At 34.1% G+C, this 25,875-nt stretch overlaps 1 protein-coding gene across 8 annotated transcripts; it reads right to left on the bottom strand.

Annotated features, from left to right (window-relative positions):
* Window positions 1–15,056: 15,056 nt before the first annotated feature.
* Window positions 15,057–25,444, bottom strand: LOC11433395 (peptidyl-prolyl cis-trans isomerase FKBP43). 8 transcript variants are annotated; one of them, XM_024780302.2, is made up of 15 exons: window positions 25,284–25,444; window positions 25,123–25,196; window positions 23,950–24,182; window positions 23,102–23,238; window positions 22,648–22,990; window positions 22,215–22,517; window positions 21,781–22,104; window positions 21,422–21,649; window positions 19,287–19,475; window positions 18,449–18,688; window positions 16,091–16,367; window positions 15,888–15,975; window positions 15,759–15,800; window positions 15,616–15,664; window positions 15,057–15,510 (listed from the first exon to the last, which is right to left on the bottom strand). In XM_024780302.2, exons 1-15 carry the CDS (start codon window positions 25,294–25,296, stop codon window positions 15,429–15,431), a joined length of 2,622 nt encoding a protein of 873 aa, XP_024636070.1. In that variant the 5' UTR covers window positions 25,297–25,444; the 3' UTR covers window positions 15,057–15,428. The 8 variants fall into 8 exon arrangements, with proteins under 8 accessions (XP_024636070.1, XP_024636075.1, XP_024636072.1 ...); XM_024780307.2 differs by having other exon boundaries at window positions 16,091–16,364; XM_024780304.2 differs by having other exon boundaries at window positions 18,449–18,685.
* Window positions 25,445–25,875: the final 431 nt, after the last annotated feature.

Genomic DNA, 25,875 nt, shown 5'->3' with positions numbered 1-25,875 from the left:
ATTTCGGTAGTACATTTTTCAAATTTAGACGAGTGGGAAGATGATGCACATGGCGATCATAAATTTCAAGCGATTATTCAAGACCTAATATAGGACTCAACTTCACATCCAGGATTTTTCTTTTAAAATAGGAAGTTGTTGTATGAATGAAAGATAGTTCTGCCTTAGAGTTCTTAGGAAATTCCGCTCTTTCATTTTTTAAGAGACAATAGGAGACCATTCTTGATTTTTTTAAGACTTACAAAAGGATAGCATCCCTGGTATACTTGGAATGGATATGAAAAAATATTCAACAACTGGTAACCACTTGTACAGTCTTGTCAACATAACAAGTGGGAGTGGATTGACTTATTAAATAATTGCACAGTTTTCCATCCAGTACTATATCAGATAGGGATAAAAAAAAATCTTAGTCACTAATGGACTGAATTATTCTGAACAGAAGGAGCGAAACTTAAATTTAGTTCTGCATACCATCCACACTTTAATAGTCAAACAGAGGTGGTGACTGGTGAATTGATGCGGAAACTTATTTAAGGTGTTCGACTAGTTCTAAATCGAAACAATGGATCAAATGGTTAAGTTGGATTGAATTCTGGTTCAATACAAATTATAATGCCACCACTCAAAATCTCCCTTTAAGGCTTTACATCTTAGAGATACCCTCAACTTCTTAAGGTAACAACCATCCCTTCTTTGGTTGAAGAAGTAAAACAAATGACGTCCGACAGGTTTCAGTGTGTTGTAGTCTCTATTCAGTACATTAGTTTTATTTCCAGCTCAGGTTTGGGATGATACCGTACTAGAGGGAGTGGATTGACTTATTAATTAGGCTCATTTCATTCCCTTTGCTAGCCTTTTACAGCACGAGATGTAGCTAAAGCTTTCTTGAAATAAGTGGTAGAATTGCATGGTTTTCCATCCAGTACTATGTCAGATAGGGATAAAAAAAAATCTTAGTCACTAATGGACTGAATTATTCTTTACAGAAGGAACGAAACTTAAATTTAGTTCTGCTTACAATCAACACTTTAATAGTCAAAACAGAGGTGGTGAATTGATGCAGAAACTTATTTAAGGTGTTCGACTAGTTCTAAATCAAAACAGTGGATCAAATGGTTAAGTTGGATTGAATTCTGGTTCAACACAAATTATAATACCACCACTCAAAGCTCCCTTTAAGGCTTTACGTCTTAGAGATACCCTCAACTTCTTAAGGTAACAACCATCCTAAATGATTTGAAAGGTATCGGTGTATTGTAGTCTCTATTCATTACATTAGTTTTATTTCCAACTAGTTCCGTGAGCTTAACTCAATTGGCAGGGACATTGCATAATTTATGCAGGGGCCGGGGTTCGAACCCCGGACACCCCACTTCTCCACATTTAAATGTTTGAGCTCTAGCCACTAGGCTACTAGACCAAAAAAAAAAAAATTACCATTCCAATCATTTTGCTAACATCTTATAAAAGATTATCATGTTAAACTCAGAGAAATGAGGGATATTAAACTCAAAGAGACTAAGAAATGAGGGTCAAAACTGTATCCCCCTTCATTCTGATTTCTCATATAAATACAATCTATTTACAAGTTGCCAAGTTGACTTTCAACCCACTAAATTAGCTAAACTGACGTGTATATATTTACAGCTAATTATGCTAATTGAAAGGATGATTATTTGACTATTACAAATAAATGTGCAATCTTATAGAATTTGATTTGCCATTAATTCCATTGACATCCCCCCTCAAATTGATGCTGGTAAATCTACAAGCATCAATTTGCCAAGTAGAAAATTGTGCCGCTGACGTGTCAAACTTTTAGTGAAAATGTCAGCTGTTTGAACAGATGTTGAGACATGTGGTAGATTGATGATTCTACGATCATAGGCTTCTCGAATAGAGTGACAATCAACCTCGATGTGTTTCGTCCGTTCATGGTAAACTGGATTTGCTGCAATCTGAATGGCACTGGTGTTGTCAGCATGCAGCGGAGTCGGTTGATCTTGAGAGAATCCAAGCTCTGTTAGAAGTCCACGCAACCATATTATTTCAGAACAAGCAGCAGACATTGCGCGGTATTCTGCTTCAGTGGATGACTTTGAGACTGAATCTTGTTTCTTACATTTCCATGAAATAGGAGCATTTCCTAGGAACATACACCAACCAGTAGTAGATTTTCTTGTGTCTGGACAGCCAGCCCAATCGGCATCACTATATGCTTGGAGTTTGATTGATGAACCAACAGGAAAAAATAAACCACGCTTTAGGGTGCCAAGGAGGTATCTGATGATTTGTTGCACTGCTGAAAGATGAAAATGTCGTGGAGCTTGCATGAACTTACTAACTGTGTGTACAGCAAAAGAAATATCTGGGCGAGTGATAGTTACATAGATGAGACTTCCAACCAGTTTGCGATATTGAGTGGGATCATCAAGGTGGTCACCTTCATCTCTTCTATATTTAACATTAACTTCCATGGGAGTGTCTACAAGGGTTGCATTTGTGAGTCCAGCTAGCTGGACCAAGTCTTGAATATACTTTTGTTGATTTAGAAAAACACCTTCATGATGATAATGCACCTCTAAACCCAAGAAATAAGTGAGACGGCCCAACTCTTTCATATGAAAAGTTGAATGCAACAAGTTTTTGATCCTAGAAATAGCATCTTGATCAGAACCAGTCACAACAATGTCATCCACATAAACAAGAAGCACCACCATGCCTTTAGGAGTTCTTTGTAGGAAAAGAGATGGATCATACCGACTTTGACTGAATTCAAAACCAAGTAGTGTCGATCGAAACTTTTCAAACCATACTCTTGGTGCCTGTTTCAATCCATACAAAGATCGTTTTAGTTTGCAAACAGTATTAGGTGAAGGTGTAGGCATACCATTAGGAAGTTTGATGTAAACTTCCTCCTGAAGGTCACCGTGGAGGAATGCGTTTTTGACATCCATTTGATGTAACGGCCAAGCTTGTGACGCAGCAATAGCAAGAATAGTGCGCACGGTTGTCATCTTGGCAACCGGAGCAAAGGTCTCATCATAGTCTAGTCCATATTCTTGCTTATTTCCAAGCACAACTAAATGAGCCTTGTAACGATCTATAGATCCATCCGAGCGCAGCTTTATAGAGAACACAAACTTACTGCCTAAAGGTTTAACAGATGAGGGACATGGCACTATATCCCATGTTTGATTTTCTTCTAAGGCAAGAAGTTCAGATTCTATAGCTTTCTGCCAACAATCATTCTCCATGGCCTGTTTATAAGATGAAGGAATAGGAATAGAAGATAATGTTGCTGTCATGCAATTGATATACCTTTCTGGGGGTTTACTTTCACGTGAGCTGCGTCGTAGAGGAGCTGGTTCTTCTACTGGACCAGCAACCAAGGAATTATCTTGAGGGGGCCCATGAGTGGCAGTACTACGTCTTTTGTAGGTCAAGAGAGGTTTAGAAGGTTGTTGCCTTGAATGAGAGTCATAAAACAATGGCAAAATAGAAATTGGAGAAGAGACAAGGTCATGATGTGATGCAAAAAAATATTTATTTTCTTGGAATATGACATTTCTAGATACCCGAATCCTACGAAGGTTAGGATCATAACATAGAAAACCCTTTTGATGAGGAGAATATCCAAGAAAAGCACATTCAACAGATTGTGCAGTGAACTTGGTGCGTTCTTGTGGAGGAAGATGGACATAACACACACAACCGAAGACACGTAGAGTGGAGTAATTTGGTGGGTGACCATATAACCGAGTGAAAGGGGACTCATTACCTATTGACGGAGATGGCATTCTGTTTATAAGATGGACAGCAGTGGAAAGAGCTTCACACCAAAATCGTGAAGGCACATGAGACTCTAACAAAAGGGTGCGAACAACATCAAGCAAATGACGGTTTTTTCTTTCCGCTACCCCATTTTGTTATGGAGTTGAGGGGCATGACCTTTGAGATATAATGCCATTAGATTGCAAAAATTCCTGAAATGAGTGTGACATGTACTCCCCCCATTGTCAGAGCGAAATATTTTGATTTTTGATGAAAATTGGGTCTGGACATAAGCATGAAAAAATTTGAATGTGGAAAAGACTTCATCTTTTGATCGCAGAAAATAGACCCATGTGAAACGACTATAATCATCAATAAAAGTTACAAAATATTTGTAATGAGCATGAGATATAACTGGTGCCACACCCCAAACATCACTATGGATTATATCAAAAGGTTGTGTTACATTAGACTGATGTGTTGGAAATGACAAAATTTTACTTTTACCAAGCTTACAAGGAATGCAATCAAAATGAACAGAATTAAGTGATGGGGTGTGTTTATTTCCAAGAAAATTAGATTTTAGCAACTCATGAAGTACATTTGCGTTTGGATGTCCAAGACGCTTATGCCACACTTGGTAATCAACAATAGCAGAATTACAAGAAATTAAAGGCAAAGAAAGACTTTGAGGCAATGAAAACTGGATTGGGAAAAGACGTCCAACTTTAGGCCCCTTCGCGATTATCTTCCCTGATTGTTGATCCTGCACAAGACAACCAGATTGTGAGAATTGTACTTGACAATCATTCTCGACTAATTGACCAACCGAAATGAGATTACTAGTGAGACCAGGAGAGACAAAAACATTTGTTAGAGATGAAGAAATATCACCGGTGGCTGTGATAGGTAATTGATTTCCATCAGCAGTATGTATCTTGAGATTTCCAAAATACTTTTTGATATTAGAAAGAAATTGGGCATTGCTGGTCATGTGGTTGGAAGCCCCCGAATCAAAGTACCAGGAGGAAGAGGATTTACCTGAGATTCCTAGAGCAGAGAAGGCAGAAATGATCATTTGTTGAACCATTTCAGGGGTGACTGTTGAACTACTAGGAGCATTCTGCTGAACTGGTGCTGGATTGATCGAGTTGCTAGGAATAGATGAATCAACCGAGGTTGTAAAGGCTGTGACATTTCTCCTTGGTGGCCTTATTGGACATTCCTTGAGAATATGTCCATCTTGTTTGCAGTAATTGCAGACTTTGTTTGGACAGTTTGAAGCATAATGTCCCAATTTCTTGCAACAGAAACATTGAACAGCACTCATGTCATGACTTCTTGTCTTTCCTCGTGCCACATAAGCCACTGGAACAGAAGACACTTTTTGATCTTCAATGATGGACTGTGTCAGCAGACATTGTCCTTCACGTAATAGATCATTGAAACATGCATCCAATGATGGTACAGGGTTTCTATGCATGAGATTGGACCGAATACCTTCAAATTCAGATCTCAATTTCATAAGAAATTGATCTCGCTTGGTAGTTTCATGAACAGATTGTACAGAACTTAGACCTTCAGAAGTCAAGTCTGCATAAACTATCTCAGTATATTCAGCCCAAAGATTCATGAATTGAGAGTAAAATTCAGAGATGGAGAGACTATCCTGTTTAAACAAAGCTATGTCGTGTTCAAGCTGGAATCTTCAAGCGGCGTTGTTCTGATTGTAGACTTTCTTCAAGTAATTCCACATTGTGGCTGCTGTTTTGTAAGGTCGGAGATTCAGGACAATGTTTGGATCAACAGAGCCTAGGACCCAGGACATGACTTGAGCATCTTTGACTACCCATTTGGCATGTGCAACCTTATCTTTCTCTTTGTCAGGAAATGGGGTGCTGCCATCAACATGACCCCACAAATCTTTTCCTGTGACAAATATCTCGAAATGGAATGCCCAAGTTGAGTAGTTTTTGCCATTAAGGCGAACCACCAAGATTTCATGTTTTTCGGTAGACATGTGACTATGGAAATAGGTATTGAACAAGAGGTTAATCTGGACTGGGAAACGAATAACTGAGACACAGAAGTGAAAAGAATAAAAAACAGACTAGGTTCTTGGTTTGTAACCTAGGCTGATACCATGTTACGAATATTGAGGCCTAACTCATCCATACAAAACCGGCTTGTACGGTGAGGAATGCCTCCTCTTTATAAACTCTTCTCAAGATTCCTATCTATCCGATGTGGGACTAAATCCCACCCGAGAGTTGGCCGCTAACATATCATGCATATGATTTGTTGTTTTTTCAATTGTTACATGTTTCAATCACTGTTACTGATAGTGGATAACTTCTGTTGTTGGTAATTGGCTATTAGTAGCAATTTCTGATTTCTGCATATAAGTAGTGAATACAATCTTTTTCTGAGAGTCAAATTTGCTGTATTCTAGTACCTCTAAGCAAGTTCAATTTCAAATTAGTTAACGCTAATGAGTATGGTTTCTCAAGTGTTGCTTTTCCTTCTCTATATGAGTAATTGCATTTTTGAAATTGTCTCTAATTAATCATTGCCAAAAATTTCCACAGCAGAAAAGAAGACACATGGGGAGCCAAGACTGATAAAGAGGATACTTTAGAAGCATACAAGAGATTAGAAAGGTAGAAAGAATCAAAATACTTGGCTACTGGTTGAAACATTTGTTGTTGATTGATCGGGTTTAGAAGAGTTTGAAGTTCAGTATTTTTTTTGTTGTGGAAAATATTTCATTTTGTAAAGTGTATGGGAAAACAAAACAATTGATACACAACAATATTAGTCAAACGGGTTTCTGTCGGAAAAAATAAATAAATATTAGTCAACAAACGGTTAAAATGGCCAAAGTTTATTTACATGAAAAATCATGAAGTAAAAGGCACATGGTGTTTGTTAACCCAGTTCGGTGCAACGTCACCAACGTCTGGGGTTAACAAGCCAGGAAGAAAATTCACTAGAGCAGTATTAATTTGAAGCTAACATAAAAACTATGTCTAGTCTACTAGCTTCTCACTTAATCACTACCCATGTAATTTCTATCTAAGACTCCTAGATATGAGATCCCCCTTTCACTTCTGCTCAACCACAATCTTAGTGATTGACTCAACAGTAATGGAGACGCACTCCTAGACAAAGAATCAACTCTTGGTTACAAGCTTTTGAGTGATTCCTTACAACTCAACTACAGCCCAGCTCTATGTATCAACGTGATGCAAGAGCGGCTCACAAATAACAAGGATAGACTAAAACCCTAAAAGACACTTTTGTGAATTGCGGCATCAGATGTGAATTAAGTCTTGAGTCTTCCTTTATATAGCCTGAATGCAGAATGTGCTTGATGCATAACTCGGGCCAAACATCCAGCTGAATCACACGGTCTTCAGCACAAAATCATGAAGCAGGTCAAATAATGTTACAATATCACACTTAAGAAACACGGAACAGATAAACCGCCTAACATTACTTCTAGAAACCATACGCTTCTTGGTCAACTTTACACGTGAATTAAATCTTCAGGGATCTCACGTTTTTAAATACAATATCCAACAAGAAAGAGGAATAAGGCACGCTATGATGTCGTACCAACATTATGTCAAGACATCTTGTCCGACATCTTGTTAGAACTCATATTCTAACAATATTTTTATTTATTGAATTTTATCCAACTTAACTACTCCACCAACTACAATTAATAAGATATTTTAGTAAATGATATTAATTTTGCCATTGAAATCAATACAATTAATCATTTTCTTAATAATCGTACATAAACCTTAAACGATTATAATTCAGAGATGGATGGAGTAAGTGCTTGCAATGCAAGGAAAGTTAACAAGTTTGAATTACCTCATTCAAAGGAAGACAATTATGGTAGTTGGAAGGTGCATTCCCTACTTAATCACGATCTTCTAACAGAATCAAATTGTGATAATATCTTCAGTTGATCTCAGCAACGTTACTCGCATATCGATCCACTGGAACATGATGTGCTCCCAAAACATGCTCGTCACGTTTTCGTCGTTCGTTAATTCCACCCAACTAAATGATATTCTCCCCTCGTCGACCGTTGGACGTTTATACGGAACGTATTCCACCCTCCTTGTGTCTTCGGGGTTGATTCCCTGGTTGAATTCATTCATTTCATCCTTGAGACCTCTTAACGTTACACCAAGGCACCGAACCTTCAACCTCTGAGGTTCTCCGTCGTTGAATTGTGCATGAACGTCGATCCACCCGACCATTGTTTCAAATCTACACAATAAGAAATTAAAAACAATCAATGAAAAACTCATTCAAACATTTCGTCAAAACACTTGATGTGTAAATTATACATAAACCCTAAAAATCATAAAAATAATCCTGAACTCTAAAAAAAACATAAAATTGCAAAAAGTATAACAAAATTATTCAACTTATATCTACTCTTAAAATAAATCATATACTCTTACATGTAAATCTACTTAAAAACTAAAATAAAAAAATAAATATAGAACACCAAAATAAAAAATAACCCTAAAATTCTAAACTATAACATAAACATCATGCAACCATTTTAACTAAATTAATCAACTAACATATACTCTAAAAATGAATTAAAACATGTAAATCTACTAAAAAAAACTATAATAAATTAAATCTACTCTAAAACTAAAAAAAGAAAAACATTTATAACAACTAAAATGTAAGTTAATAGCATTATGATTACTTACTTGTGGTTTCGTTGAATAAATTTGGTTGGATTTTGTTGGGCTTTTTAGAGAGATTTTGAGAGAGATTTGATTTTTTTTGGTAAAATGAGAGTAATAATGGATGAGAGAGCTTCTGCCACATTTGTAGCATGAGCGCATCTGCAGTTAACTGCCGATGAATTCCTCAGCAACTAACTGTCGCCGATTCCTTCATAATTCGACAGTTAATTGCTGAAGAGCATTTGAATAATTTACATATATTTTTCAGTCTAAATAAATATGTCAACAACAATTTTTATCAATTCTTACAACCAACTTGCATCGTTAGGCCAACAACCCTATGTGCTAAAACATTAATGTTTCTACTAATGAAATTAACATAAACTTTCTTAAAAGTATGTACTCATACATATATATATATATATATATATATATATATATATATATATATATATATATATATATATATATATATATTAGCTTTCTAAAAAGATATAAACACTTTAAATTCATTTAAGGTGGAGGGGTTTACATAAATTTCCCATGATTGGAAAACACGCCACTTCCATTGAGATAAATTATTGGCTTAAATTTCACGATGGCTTACATAACACAAAGTAGTTGAAAGGCATATTAACTTTTTATTTTTATATTTTTTTTACGGAAAATAACTTTTCTTTTATCCAGCTTTGAGATAAAATGAGTACGAGAAAATCTATAATCTTGTTATTTGCTTTTTCTTTTTGGTACGAAAAATATGTTATTTGCTTTTTCTTTTTTTATGCAATGTATATTTTTACAGGTAACAGTTACCGTGAATATATATATATATATATATATTTGGAGTTGTGTTTGTCCTCCTGAGCTTAGTTCAGTTGGTAGAGACAATGCATAATATATGCAAGGTCTGAGATTCAAACCTCAACCATGAAGAAAAAAAAATATTTAGAGTTGTGTTTGGTTAGTAAAGGGCTTACTATCAAGATATTTATAATTAAAAAAGGTAATAAACATGAAGGACTGGTTATTGATATGAAATACAAGGTCAATGGGACATTGGTTATAAACTTACCAATATCATAACTTAGAAACCCATAATATATATTTTTTAGATTTATAAGTAACTTATTGGTTTTAGTATAGAACGTCAATCAAGATTGTTGGTTATTTTCATGGAAAATAATTATTAAATAAATTAGAAACCGTAAACAAGTTGATCAGTTTTTTCGTTAAAAAAAGATTGTACATTTTTATTTTTATTTTATAATCAAAACCAAGAAGAAAATTTACCTTATATCTAATCTATTTGTGTTATTTTATTCATATTGAAATCTAAGCCATTGATTGTTAAACAATTATCTCAATGGCAAAAAGGTGTATTTCCCACCATTGAAAAATTAAGCCGACCTCCCCACCATAAACGACACCTTCATTCAAAAGAATTGTAAAGGTTCTTCTAGAAGAAGAGAAAGAATGTGGCATAAACTCGTTTGTTGAAACAAGTTTGTAAGTTAAGGTGAAAATATTTGATGTAAGAAAGATCAAGAATATATGAGAAGAAGAAATACCAACGGCAAAAGCTATAGATATTCTAGAGAAGAAGAAATAGAGTAAGGAAAGTTATATTAAGTAAACACATGATTTAAACCACATAGGTCATAGAAGGTTATAAAGTGCATCCAAAACATCCTTCGTCTCTTTTTGACCCATTTAAAAAAATTGTACTCATTTTTTTACTTCCAAATGATCGATAGTTGTGTCCAAACTATTAATAATTTGTCCAAAAGTACAAGAAGCTTAAGAAATATAATAAATAAATACAAACACACTTTAGCATAAAATTGTGGATCTTTCTTTATTTTTTATAGGTTAAAATATGGTTTTAGTCCCTGTAAAAAAAAAAAATTATTTTTGGTCCCTACAAAATTTTTTGTTTTTGAAAATAGTCCTTAGAGGGACTATTTTCAAAAACAAAATTTTTTACAGGGACCTTTTTAAAAAACAAAATATTTTGCAGGGACCAAAAACTACAAAATGGATCCAGTCATCTTATGCCATGTATGCAAATCATCACAAAAATGGGGTCAGAGACTATTTTAAAAAACAAAAAATTTTACAGGAACCAAAAACAATTTTTTTTTTTACAGGGACTAAAACCAAAACGAGGCATATTTGCAGGGACTAAAATCATATTTTAGCATTTTTTTATACATGTCCATACCTTGAAGATTTTAAATGGGCTATTAGAATTAAGAGTATGGTTATTAATGTATTTTGACTTCGATAATATTTATTTGTAAAGATAGGATGTGTTTGGCTTTTAAAATGTGGATAAGAGATGTCCTTACTCATGACCAATTTAATCGTACTTTTGCTATTTTAAAATTTGAATCAAGCTTATTTTCTTGTCAAAATAAATAAATAAACAACTAAAAATATGAAAATAGTACAATAATACTAACGTCGAATAAAACCAAATTTGGCCTCCTATAAAAACATTCATAACACCTAAAACATTTCAAATACAATAACACTAAATCACTAGCAACCAAAAACGTTCTCCAGCACATGCCATTTGCAAGCTAATAACAAAAAAAGAAAAAAAATCCAACTACAAATTGAAATATTTGACCCTATTTGTAGTATAGGTTTTTTTTTTCTTTTATATTTTTAACCTACCAATGGATTGTGGTTGGAGAATCTTGGTTGATTGTTAGGATGATGATTATGTGTTTAAAATCCAACCGACTATTGTTTCAAATCTACACAATTAGAAATTAAAAATAATAAATAAAAAACTCATTCAAACACTTGTAGTGAAAATTTGACATAAACCCTAAAAATCCTAAACAAACCCTAAATTTTTTATAAAATTAAAAAAATATATATAAATTTAAGCAATATCATTATAACAGGTATTCATAACATATGTTAATAGCATTTCAGATCTACAACATAACTATATTAAAAACAAATATTCAAACCCTAAAAAATTTATAAAATTAAAAAAAAAATACAAATTCAAGCAATATAACTTCATTATAACAGGTATTCATAATATATGTTAATATATAACATTTCAGATCTACAACATAACTATATTAAAAACAAAAATTCAAAATTTAATAATTAAACAACAACTAAAATTATAAACATATAAACACATATACTAACTAAAATGTATGACAATAGCATAAGTGATAACTTACTTGTGATTTAGTGGAAGAAATTTTGGATGATTTGGTAAAGTTTTTTTAGAGAGAGTGAAAATTTGAGAGAAAGATGATGATGGTGATGATGGAGTGAGGGTCTGGATTATGGCTACTGACTTGAATATATCACGAACACAACGACAGTTAACTGTCGGCGCTTAGACTAACGGTTGTTAACTGCCGCTGGAGATAAAAACGTCATTTACTTATGTCAATAGGAAGTTTCCTATGTCAGAAAAGCAATTTTCTAATATTTATGTGTGTGGTGATGTCCCAACTCATAACCAATTTGATTGTACTCTTACTCTTTTAAAATTTGAATGAAGCTTATTTTCCCGTCAAAATAAATAAATAAATAAAATCTAAAAATAGTACAACAATACCAACGTCAAATAAAACAAAATTTGCCCCCTCAACACATGACATCCGCAGGCTAAAAAAGAAAGAAAAAAAATTCAACCACAAATTGGTATATTTGACCCAATTTGTAGTAGTTTTTTTTTTTCTTTTATATTTTTAACCTACATAAGGTGATGTGTGATTGAGAGGTTGTTTGTTGTTCGTTTGATGTTAATGTGTTTAAAGTATTATGGATGACAAAGTTTCTTTTACACTGTGTTGGAACAAGAAAAATAGAGGCGAGAAAGTAATATAAGAGAGATATAGGGAAGAGAGAGTCAAGCTACTGTGTTTGGAATAACTAAGATAAGTTACTCCGCTTAATAATCCATTATAAGTATACAAAAATATTAGGAAATCAAAGATAAATAAATAAAATACGCAATAAATATTTATTAGTGAAGAGTATATAAAAAAAAAAAAAACAAAGACAAATATTTGTCATTGATATATAAAAAAAAACGCAGGGAAAACGTTCTTTATTGATAAATATTAAAAAAGACAAATATTTATCGGTGATAAATGTATAAAAATCACAAGACAAATTAGTAACTGAGACATAAAAAAACGCAAGACAAATATTAGTAATACATAAAAAGACTATCTTACTATATTTGAAGAGATATAAACACAAAGGCAATATTACTAGTGAGATCTATGTTTAATAATAATTTATAAAGTGTGTCACCATTAAACTCTTTTATGTTTCTATCAAGCTCTTTATTCAATATAAAAAAAATGGAGAGGATCTCAACCCATTAAAATACCTGATCAGTTTAATTGAGGTAATGGTGCCTCAATTTCTCTTTACTACCATTTTATTTTGGTGTTGGATATTTTTGACAGGGATTCAATGTAATGGTTTATGTGAAAATATCTGGGGGATTGGAATGATTTAGGTATGGGTTCTATTTTCTGGCTCACTATATAGTAACTTCTCCTCTCTCTAATCTTTTCTCTACCCTTTTTGTTCAAGGCCTTTACTTCATTTTATACTACCATCATAAATTATTATGAAGAAAAGGCCAAATTCTGTTTGTGGTGTACTCTCCCCCATGTGGTAGCTAAAGCAAGCAAGCTTGATGCCTTCCTGTATTTTCATGCATGTTGAGACTGCTCTTTAAGATCTTCTTGTTTGTTTCCTTATTTTGGGCAAGAATATTGCTTGCAACTCTAGCGTGCTTTGCAAGTGTTAAACAAATATGAAAAGCAAAGTTTTTACATAGTTTTGTTGATATAATGTTGAACTCGTTAAGTACGTCGAAGGAATTTTGCAGAAGAATGCATTAAGATGAAGGGACTCAAGGACAAAATTCAAGACAAAGAAAGTGAAAGAAGCATTGAACAAAGAATTCTTGCACTCAAGTCCAATCATGAAGAACCAAGTTTCAAACGGACTTGGATCCTTCAAAATGTTGAAGAGTAGCTATTGTGAGAACATGAACTATTTGATTTTAACATTTTATTCGTTTAAGACTTTCATTTTTAGTTTGATAGTGACAATTTACATTGGTAGGTGTTGCATATGATGCATTGGCCACCATTGGTCTTCTTATGGAAGCTAGGGTTGCATACCCAACTCAAATGAAAAAGGATGGGGAATTTATGCTCTTTACGGCTATAAATAACCGCACATTCTCACTTTTGAATACAATTGAATGGATGAACCACCTTTAACAATGTCTTGTTTTAATGTGTCAAGCTTAAGTTAAAAAGCCACATTGGATGGAAGAGTTAAGGTTGATCATCTATAAAAATCAACTCAACGACGACAATCCGTAAAATCTAAATGTGCCCACAAAGATCACATCATGTGGTATTAGACTCCGCATTCTAGGATTGATCAAATTGCTCTCTTTTTTTTATTGTGTATTGCTCTTACTTATCTAAACACCAAACACAATTATACTTAAAGAAGAACATAGCATATTTTCTTTTAAATTATTGATTTGAAAAATAAATAAATAAATAGAGGTATACAACTTGACATCCCCATCTTTTTGGTCTGGCTCCACCATTAATAAAAGTAAGCTGCATCTGACAAAGTTATTGAAAGAGCTATGGGAACAACCATCCTCCTCTCAAAACATCTACAAAATTTAATCCCTCAAAACTAAACATCATTTGAAACTAAGGCAATCAGTACAACAACCTAGAACCATTTTGAACAAGAGAAATGCTAACAACACATTGTAATTACTCTTCTATCAAAACAGTGTTACTTTTTTTTTTTTGAGGGAACAAAAGAGTATTACTTATCTATTACATAAACTTCATTTAAAATAGTACACCAATAACTCCAGAGTGATCAAAACCCCAGATTTATAGTGATAAAATAAACCCAAAGATTTAATTTTATCAATTTTTAAAGGAAAATATTAACAAGTGTCCTAAAGACACTCTTTTACGGCCTTAAATAACAATATTTTTTATGATAATCTAAGTACTTAAAGCATTGAAAATTAAAATATTCAACATTTTTTAATGAATAATTTCTTAACTTAGAATCCTTAAAGAGTGCTATAAGGCATATCATGCCAAGTACTACTCTTAACAGATTTGTATCTTCAAATGTGATGATGTGTTTTAGTGGGGTTATCTTCAGAGGTGTTTTTAGGTGGTTATGGTATACCGTCTATATACAGCACCATTTATATCATGTTTCGTCCATATCTTGCGTCTTGTGGAGATGACGTTCAATAATATTTGCCGATCCAAAAATAAAAAAACAGATTTGTTAACTTAACCACAAGACTGTGCAGGATGGTCAAAAAGTCTTGGCTCAACTCGGACAAATGTTGAAACTGCTAGGCTGAACACCGTAACCGTTTGAACCCTCGATCCCACACTTACGTGTATATTAACGTGACTATTGGGATTTTGTATATATACCAAAAAACCGTGCATGATTGTAATCAAATGCAACTAAATTCAACATTATATGTGGAGACATGGAGAAAGAATAACAGCATCCATAACATTATTTTTTAAAAGTAATTTTTCTTTTAGCATAAAAAGTAAGCAACCAATCCGATATATCTTAAAACTACCATTACTTTCACCAACGACTCAACATGGTTTTCGGTCTTTAAATAGTATCTGAAAGAAGCAAAACTTTGGATTTGATTGCAAGTATCAACCAACTCCTCTATACCAAAAATGAATCATGAGGGGCAAAGTTACCAGAGATTCAACAGAAAACTGTTATCATACAATTGAATCCGGTTTTTGATTGCCTAGCTGTATTGCCTCCTGACTCCATATATTTCCCATATTCACTCAAACATGACCAGCCACAATCAGTTGGATGGAGTAATCAATGAACTTTAACAAGTTCGAAGTCATAAACCAACCATGAATTTGGTGGTATGTTTTCACTTTCACCATCCTTCTTAGACCTGAAACATGCACATATTAGAGAGAAGGTTATAAAGATTCTGGAAGGAAAAAAAACCAGAGTAAGCAAAGTTATTTTAATCGAACACATGATTTAAATCGCATACGTCATTGATGGTGGAACAACAAGTCTTCTCTTTTCTCCAACTCGCATGCCTGAGAACCATGAAAAGGAAATTATATTTCAATTTTAATATAAAAAAAAAACCACAATTAGAGAAAATAACAAGGAAAATGTTTAAATGATTACCTTCAAGACCAATATCCCAACCCTCAATAACTTCTCCTTTACCTGCAAAAGGCAATGTAAGTGTAAGATCCATGTACACAATAGTCATATCCAGATAATAAAATGTTCTGGTAAATGGTGATATGTTACCAAGGCGAAATTTGAAAGGAGCTTCGCCAGCATTAGATTCAACCACCACCCCATTTTCCTTCAACTTGCCAGTGTAATTGATGCTGATCTGTAAGCAAAGGACATTCATTTAAATATAATCAAATCAAATCTGAAATTAATGTTTGTCTTCATAGAGGAAGTCACTCGTCACTAAAATATTTTAAATCATTTAACAGAACTACCTTTTTCCCTATAGCAGCAATTTTCCCATTTTCTTTCCCTGTCTCAAGCTCTTGAATAACTAGTCCATTTGACAATGTTCTAACTTGGGAAGGCTTTGTATCCTCCACATTATTTCCATCCTCTTTCATCATCTCGCTACTTTGTTCAGCCGATACAGGCACATCAGAATTTACGACTTCACTGCCCTGACTTTTACTTTTCTTCTTCTTTTTCTTAACTTTCTTATCTTCGGATTGATTTCCATCAGGATTGTCTTGAGCACCGTTGTCCACACTACTGCACCAGAAATAATATCCAAGATTATTGCACAGAATAAGTTGTAGTATGTTAGGGACCAAGAGAGGATGATATTAAACGTCTAGAGTCAGCCATCTTTCCTTTTTAATATCGGTTTTGTAGAAGATTTTTTTGTTGCTTATACCCTTACCCAACAAGTATTTTACAGGTTTTCCATAAAAATTGGGCTAGACCTTTTAACTCACAGCATGAAACATATATCAACCAAAACATGACTACAATTAGGAGAGTACTATTGCACAAATATGCACTGGCCGGTAACAAAATGGGAGCGCATACAAAAAAAATACGAGGAACGAAATTGTAACTTACTAAAAAATAAGTATGAAAATCGTGCAAAGAATATGTAACTTGAAAAAATAGAATACTGGAAACAAAAATGTAGAATGCAAAAATGAAAACAGAGATTTATATTGTTAACAGTTTGTTGAGTGAGAATAAGTGCGTGATGGAGAAAATTTGAACGTACACTTTAAGATGGGGTAACATAGGATGAAGGCCAACAGTTTTCTCATGAGTTGCATGATTGGTTATTGGATCACTTCCTTAAATGACTAGTTATTTGTATATAGAAAAATAATTCTTCAATCCTTTGTCCAATCACAACAATGATAAATGCTGTCCTCTCTTTAATTGTATTTTGGCCTATGCCTACCGTTTCAATCTCTCTTACGAATAAAGAAGTCAAAAACTGAATAACAGTAGTGCTCAGAATATTTGTAATCTGTTTTATATTAGACTTGAAACACCTCAAACATTGATTCTATTCAAAACATGCTGTGAGATGCTGTGCAAAAAATTGCTTTAGAATTCGTTTTTTCCCATTTGGTGGTCTGTGAAATCTAAAACAAAATACTGTAGAAGGATGTCATGAGATCGTATGATTTATTATATCTAATATACAACTATTACTAGCAAGTATGAAACAAAGGATAACAAATCTTAGTGATAGATTGACAAAAAGAAGTATCTACAGACTTGCTGAAGTTAAGGGGGAACAAGGCTTAATCACGTAAGTCATAGAACAAAATATGAAGTGCAGATAGAAGAGTTATTTTTATAAACTTCAACACAAAGTTCAAGAAATAACATTGAACTCTAAAGAAATTTATAAAATCCAAAAGGTAAAAATTGAAGACTGCTAATGGTAAGATAGTTTATTGCGTACCCGAATCACAGCAACTCACAGAATATAGAAAATAAGGAATTAAAATGCAAAACTACTGGAATAACAGTGTATTATTTCTAAATGTGAAAAATAACTGCAAAAGGATGAATATCCTAAGGCCCACAGAGCCAAGCTCTTACAGAGAACAATATTGTCTGTCTATAACTACCACTAATGATTTCCCAAGATACTCTTCCTCTCCCTCAGACCTTATATAACTGACTCCCCTGAGTTGGATAACACACTACCCCCACTCCCTTCTACATAAGCATGCCCTTTCTTCCCTCTTTAATTTCCCAACATAAATTTCCATTGAGGACTAGGAAATGAGTCATGAGAACCCACAGTTGGGGTCCACATAGTTGGACCAACTGATATACCTATCGAGTTAAGGGAGGGGCTAGGATAAAAAGGCATAAGATGGCTCACATCGTTGTTCAAAGAGATTATTAGGTCTAAGAGCAATGCAAAGGAATGATGGAGAAGTCCTTTTATTCATCCTATTTTTATTTTTATTATTTTTTTTTTTTTTTTTTGGTCTTAGATGAAGTGGTAAACCACTGAAATTAAACTCACAACTGTGAGGTCCCGGGTTTGAACCCGGGTCATGATGTCCGGCCTTGCAATTTCGGCATTTGCCAGTTGAGCTAGGACTTCTAGACATTCATCCTATTTTTAATAACAAAATTGACTTGCAAAACTGCAAAAACCTAGGGGTATTAAACTCATAAGTCACAAGCTTTGTGAAAGACCAATTAAGAAAAGATTAAGACAACATATCCCCATCACAAGAAATTGATTTGGTTTATTGCCAAAGAGATGAATGATGGAAGCTATATCCCTTACCATGACAATGGAGAGATATTGAATGAAGAAAAAAGACTACACTTACTTTTCAATTGTTAGCTTCGGATGTTGCTCTTTCTTTTCAGAAAACTTATCAGTCAGACCATCGGATTCTGCTGTCTCTTTGTCGGCTTTGTAATCTTGAATGATACCTTCTCCATTTCCATTGTCACCTTCAGTATGTGAAGCTTTGTTTATTTGTTCTTTCTTTCTCCTCTTTGTTTTCTTTTGAGAATCTGTTTCAGACGAAGGCAATGCAACACTGTCTGAAATCTTAACATCCCTGCTAATTTGCCATAGGTTATCAGATAACAAAAATTAGTCTTTTCTCTTTTTTGCCAGGATGTAACACAACTTAAATTCGAATCACAGTGAAAATGGCAGTGATGCAGTATGAAGTTTCGGAGACAATTCTGAACATGCCATCTACATGGAGATTAACTGCAGAAATTTATTGTGAGGAGAGTGGTTTCTTCCTATGCTTAACTTATTTTAACACTTCAGGGATTTCATCTGATACTCTTGTGAAATGACAAACTTTTTGTAATAGTTGAAAAAAGCACAATTTTTAGGAAGAACAAAATGCACGGTAGATTGAAAGGTAAATTCAAGATAAGTCATACCAGAAGGTAATTATTTAAAACAGTGTAATTTCTAGTGAAATATGCATTGCCTATATTCTGTAAATAATTTATATGAGGAAGGACAGCCTAGGTGTCTGTTGCATCATCAATACAACTGATTTTGTGAGCTCTGTTGCATATATCCAGGATATGAACAGTATTTCGACAACTTCTCCATATCAAATACCACATGTTGTAGAGTTATTCTAGTATTTCGGTATTACCTGATAATAAAAATAGAAGTAGCTAAAAAAAACTCACCCATTAACTGTGTCCTGATTACTGTGTTCATTTCCCTGAGGCAGGTTAACAACATTGCTAATACAAGCATCATCAGCAGCAAAAAGTGTCTTCTCCTTTGACCGCTCCTTCCTTTTTCTCTTTGGTTTTTCATCCTGTCCTTGACCAACCTGTGAAGAAGGTAGTGTTTTATCCGTGGTTTCAGCTTTCCTGCATCATACCAAAGACAAAAATGATCAACAACCAAACCAGAAATCTTTACAAGTAACAACAAAAGGAAGTTCGTAAATGCATTGTCAGTTATCCTTTCAAGATCAAGAACATTGCCTTTGAAAGCAGATGCGGAACAAAGGTGCAAGCAAAATACTTTGTCAAAGAGTGAATAGCTATTAGGTAATAAAAAGATAGTATTTAATATTTGATATGCATGAGAAGTTTTAGGACTTGTTACAAATAATCTGAGAACATTATTATTTGTATCAAACCATAGTAGTTAATAGCGGATAGCGGCCGACCCCAAAAATGCTATAGTGGGATAGCGCATAGCGCTATGACCGCTATTTCATAAAAACAAAAACAACAAAAATAAGGAAACAGAGAGAGCAGAATAGAGTTTTATATGAACAAAACAGAGGATTGTTAATACAAACTACAAACAGAAACAGAGAGAGCAGAATGGAGTCTGGAATCCGTAATAACAAAGAAAACTAGAACAAAAAAGTAACAGAACAACAGAGTTATGAGATTGTTAAACAAAAAAATAACAAGATAATAGAGCAAATGCGACGAAGTAGAGGAAGATTTACAGCAGAGGTGAAGAAGTTTTACAGAACAGCAGAAAAGCAGAGGAAGATTTACAGAAATACCCTTGTTTTTTTTAAACCAAGGACAATTTTGTATTTTCTCTTGAAACGAAATAGCGGTTCTAACCGCAACGCTATGGCTTGTTGCGTAGCACTCCGGCACCGCACTGCACGGCCGCTCTATAGCGGCGCTATTGGCCGCTATTGATTACTATGTATCAAACATAACTTTTTTTTTTATAATTATCACTAAAATAGCAATACTTGTTAAAAAAAATATCAAAAGTAAAGGCAACTGGCAACCAATAAAACTCCTACTATAGCGGAATACAAGTGAGGGTCAGACTCATGATATTATTTGTATAGGAGTGAAGGACATCAATACACCATTTTCAGTTTGGTATCCACTTAAAAATTAGGTGAAATATTCAGTGGCGAGTCTTCTACGAAATATCAACCCCGAATTTTTCAGCTGCAATGTTAACAGAATACCAGTTGGACTCTTAGAAGAAAATAAAAAAAATAGTGTGATGCATTAATTGTAATCAATTAACCATCCGAGAGATGACGCCCACAAAACCAGCACCATTTAAGCCTATTGATTTGTGTATGATATGGCCATCCCTAATGTAAGAAAGATCCACAAACATTTTTAAAATATAAAAGAAAGTAAATCCGGTCAATGTAAAAAGTAACCGCCACCATGAGCCAGACATGCCACCATCTCACCAGTGACTTTTCTCACTCACTCGTTAATTCGAGTAGGCATTGCCAACAGCCAAAAGCCAAGTGGTGGCATAGATTCATATAAGTCAGACAGAGATGTGAGTCAACACATGGTTGTCACTATACTGTACATTGCCACATGGGTCATTTGAAACAAACGCATATTGTTGTTTCACTTTATAAACAACAAAAACCCAACAGCATTAACATTTGGAATGAATTTTCGCAAATGAAGCACACTAAAGAGAACCAACTTGACATTCCAAAAAAACTGACCAGAATTAAGTTTTGAACATTCAAAGAGAACCAGCTTGACACTAAATAGAAGTCTCGTCTCATGAATTAGTTTGAAAGGGGGGACAAAAAAAAAGGAGGTATGAGAAAAAAGGCATCAGCCTCGGATATAAATAGCAACCTGCCTCATCTTTAAATCAAGCACTCGTAATATTTCCGCAGAAATAAAGAACCCTAAATTCATTATTTCAAAGTTTCATGGCTTATGTATAAATACAACAGCTTGGCCTAATTTTCCAAATTAATCTAACATTTTATCCTTTGAACAACAAATATAGAGAGCAATAACAGTTTCTTACAAGTATAACAAGAACTCAAGATGTGAAAACTCACTTATCATCAGGTTGCTGCTGGTTCTGTTCATTTCCTGTCAGAAGATCCTCGTCCATGTTCATTTTTGGCTCATCTTGTGCAGCATTATCTAGATCGGTGGAATGTTCATTACTAGAACTCTTGGTTTCTTTTTCCTTTCCCTTCTTTTTCTTTTTTGACTTTTTCATATCCCCAACATCCGGAACAGTGGAAGGAACTGCCAACTGGTCTGAAGGTTCAGCTTCCCTGCTTCAGTACAAACATAATTTATGAACAAAGGCAAGAACAATTAAATATTCAGTATCTCTAAAAGGAAAGACTTAAAATCTGAGAAAAGCAAGTGTGTATTTGAACAATGGTATTGAATTGAGAAGAGTCACCTATGAGTTTGAATATCTGCGACAACATTGTCAGTTTTCAATTTTGTTTCAATAGTAATATTCTCACGGTCTTCACCGTCTTTTTTGCCATCATCAACTGCTTCTTTGTCAACATTATCAACTATTTCCTGATCCAAGAGATCCTGGGCCATGTTCATTTTTGGCTCATCTTGCTCAGCATTATCTAGTTCGGTGGAATCGCCATTACTAGAACTCTTGGTTTCTTTTTCCTTTCCCTTCTTTTTCTTTTTTGACTTTTTAATATCTCCAACATCCGGAACAGTGCAAGGATCAACCAAGTGATCAGAAGGTCCAGCTTCCCTGCTACAGTACAAACATAATTTGTAAACAAAGGCAAACAATTAAAAATTTACAATCTCCAAGAGGGAAGCAAGCGTGTATTTGAACAATGATATTGAACTGAGAAGAGTAACCTGTAAGTCTGACTATCTGCAACAGCATTGTCAGTTGCCAAATTTGTTTCAGTAGCACTATTTTCATGGTCTTCGCCGTCTTTTTTGCCAGCATCAACTGTTTCTTTGTCAATATTATCATGCATTTCCTGATCCAAGAGATCCTGGGCCGTGTTCATTTTTGGCTCATCTTGTGCAGCATTATCTAGTTCAGTGGAGGTTTCTTTTTCCTTTCCCTTCTTTTTCTTTTTTGACTTTTTATTATCCCCAACATCCGGAACAGTGGAAGGAACTGCCAACTGATCTGAAGGTTCAGCTTCCCTGCTTCAGTACAGACATAATTTAAGAACAAAGGCAAGAACAAATAAAAATTTACTATCTCTAAAAGGGAAGACCTTAAAGATGAGAAAAGCAAGTGTTTATTTGAATAATGATATGCATTGAGAAGAGTCACCTATGAATCTGACTCTCAGTGAAAGCATTGTCAGTTTTCAGTTTTGTTTCAATAATACTGTTCTCATGGTCTTCACTGTCTTTTTTGCCAGCATCAATTGCTTCTTTGTCAAAACAATCTTCCATTTCCTGATCCAAGACCCTTACAAAGGATTTATTCTTCTTGCAAAGAGAAGAAATTGGTAGACTATCTTCATCATCAATTTCCTGAAAATCATTGAAAATTTTCTTTCCAAGACCGCCATCATCATCCGACTCTACCAACTGGTACTTCTTCCTCAGCCGTCTTCTGCTGCCTTTCGCACTTTTTCGTCCGCTATCAGAAGATGCTTCCTCTGCATCCTCTGCAGTAATCAGTCAAAACAAAGAAATGATGCAAACATCATCAAGGGATTGAAATGGAGACAAACTAAAGATTTACATGTTGAGGGATTAACATAAATATTTGAACTTGCCTTCATGGGAAATAGGAGATGCTGAGAAAACAGCTAGATCACCGTCATCGTTAATAAAACTATCATCGTAGTCGTCTTCATCACTGCGATCAGACTTCTCTGTTTCTGTATTGGCTATATCTTCTCCATATGATTCCCTTTCCATTGTAGTGAAGGAAATCAAGAAAAAGAAACCCACAAAGAAAAAGGACAATTGGATTTGGAAATACAGTTGTACTTTATCTTTTGACAGACGCACAATCCAAATAATGATTCAGGTTTAACCATCAAAGGACTCAATGTGAACTTCTTAGAACTAGGTTGGGTAAAGTTTTCGATAAACACTTGCAGAAACCAGAAAAATGAAAATAATTTTTCAATGCTATGAGACTTGCACATATTAAAATCAAATAACGCACCGATCTCTATATTTTCTGAAACTCCTTAAGTTAACTTCTTTATAAGAATGTATAAACTAACATTTTCCTAAGCTCAAAATCAAATACTTATCTAAGTGAAAATAATTGAAAAACTGTTCTAAATTACACGATAATCCAAACATGGACTTAAATCAACTTCCCACAACTCTATTCTCAGAAGCTCCTTCGATTAACTTCTTTATAAGCACATATGAACTTACATTTTCACAAGTTCAGAATCAAATGCTTGTCAAAGTTAAAACAATTGAAAAACTCTCACAAACTACAAGGTAATCCAAACTTAGCCTTAATCAAATGCGCCAAGTTTCCCCTTTCCTGAATAATTTCAATGTGTATAAAATGCATGCTGGCACCAATAAATAAACCATAATAACAAACAAAAAAAAAGGTGCACAAAAAAAATAAAGTTCATCAAAAATATAAGGATACGATTCATCCATAGTATTGCCATAGCGGCCACGGGCAAGATAATAACCGCAGAGATGAATACTCCGAGGGCCAAGGACGGAAAGAATAACATTACCATCTTCCTCAAGCTCCAAATTCAATTGCAAGGACTCAGTGTTTCCAGGATAAAGAGAGCACAGATAAACAGGACTTCTGTTTCCCACATTACATTGCAGTACGCTTTTCGTAATTGCAGTGCCATGTCCCAAAGTGGCCTGAAATTCAGAGTTTACAATTATTCACAATCTAATTTTGCAAGTGATAACAGATTAAGTGCATGCTTAGGATGATGGTAAATTTGGCAAAAACTATACTTAGGAGCCTCAACAAAATCATGGTGCCACCATTACTTCGTATTGCAAACATGCATTGAGTGCATATTTGGATGGCAGTGAGTTTGATAGAATCACCGTGTCACTATAATTTTGACAAAAACTACACTTTGGAGCTTTATCAAAATCACTGTGACACCATGATTTTGTCAAACTCACCGTATTCCAAACATGCACTACGTTCATGTTTGGAGCAGCCAGAATTGATTCTGGAAGTGTAAAATTGATTTTGACAAGTATGGTTGCTGTCGAGTGGTATTTGATTTTGCCTCCAGAATTGATTCTAACTTGAAGCTAGGATTTGTAGCTTTTGAGTCTAAACATGACTTTTGCACTAAGTTTATTGTTCAACTCACTTTTATGTAAATGTACCAACACATAAAACCACTTTACATTACGCTCACTTTTAAGTCAAATCAATTTTTGTCATTGCAGAACCAAACATGCACAAAGGGCCAGTTCGTTTGGAATTTTTCTAACCAAAAAAATCAATTTTATTATTTTAACAGTTTTGTTTCAGATTTTTTAAAAAAATTATTTTCTATGACAGTAGACAAACACAAAGTACCTTCAGCTTTTTTCAAAAATCTCAAAAAATCTATAAATTTTTTTTTTTTAAAACAAAATCATTTTAATATTGAACCAAACCAAACACACCCTAAATGCATGTCAAGATTGGCCGTAAATTTGGCAGAATCACAGTAACAAACTCACTCACAGTGGTCTTGACGATAATACAAAAGCTATAATTCAGTGCTTCACGGTGCAGATAACAATATAATGGATGATTAATAGTAAATTAAAACATGCAATGAAAGATTACCATTGAAATGTGGAGGCGACCTTTGGAAGAATCATAAGTGTGAGTGAAAGGTTTTCCAGGTTTGATTTCAACACCTGCAATCACAATAACAATCAGAATCAGAATCAGAGAATGAATTAACGTTTAGGTTTTTGATCGGAATAGAAGAAAAAAGTGATTACCCCAAAAAGCCATTGTTTCAGAGCAAGAGTTGTTTCGCTTCTCTGCGTTCCTAAAAACCCTAAACCCGGAGAGTAGAGGATGTTTGGCGCGTTTGTTATATACTACTACTTGTGCCTTTTAATTTCCATTTTCACCACTCATTTATTTTCATTTTGTTGCTTCTACCATTTTTTACCAATTTACTCAAACAATGTACAATATTCCATCTTTTACCAAGTAAGTGAGACTTAATGAATTTCATGAAAGAATATATTGTTCTAAAATTGCTCTTCTCCCTTTAAAAATTGTTTTTTTTTCCCTTAATTTAGCGTAGATTAACTCATGTTCGGCATTTTTTAACGTGAGTTAATCCAAGCTGCCACTCTTAAGATCGGTTAGAAGAGCAACTTTCATATTATTCAAATTCGATTTCGATTAAATGATTTTTTTTTATCAAACTTTACTTACTTTCTGATCGAACTTTGGATTACTAAAACTTCTTTTTCTTAAGAATTGAAGGATTAACACCAAACAAATGAAGACAAAATTAAAATATTTAAGTTTGTCATTTTTCTATATTGATCCTTTATTTCACTTTTTTAATTTTTTTTT

The sequence above is a fragment of the Medicago truncatula genome, chromosome 4 (assembly GCF_003473485.1).
Source record: "Medicago truncatula cultivar Jemalong A17 chromosome 4, MtrunA17r5.0-ANR, whole genome shotgun sequence".
Lineage (NCBI taxonomy): Eukaryota > Viridiplantae > Streptophyta > Magnoliopsida > Fabales > Fabaceae > Medicago > Medicago truncatula.
This window is presented reverse-complemented; position numbering and strand designations above follow the sequence as displayed.

What these genes read in the sequence shown, in the direction of transcription:
- LOC11433395 (XM_024780302.2), bottom strand. An exon ending in GTCGCCTCCACATTTCAATG is followed by an intron (nt 24,183 to 25,122) that starts GTAATCTTTCAT and finishes TCTGAATTTCAG; the next exon opens with GCCACTTTGGGACATGGCAC. An exon ending in GCAGATATTCAAACTCATAG is followed by an intron (nt 21,650 to 21,780) that starts GTGACTCTTCTC and finishes TTTGTACTGAAG; the next exon opens with CAGGGAAGCTGAACCTTCAG.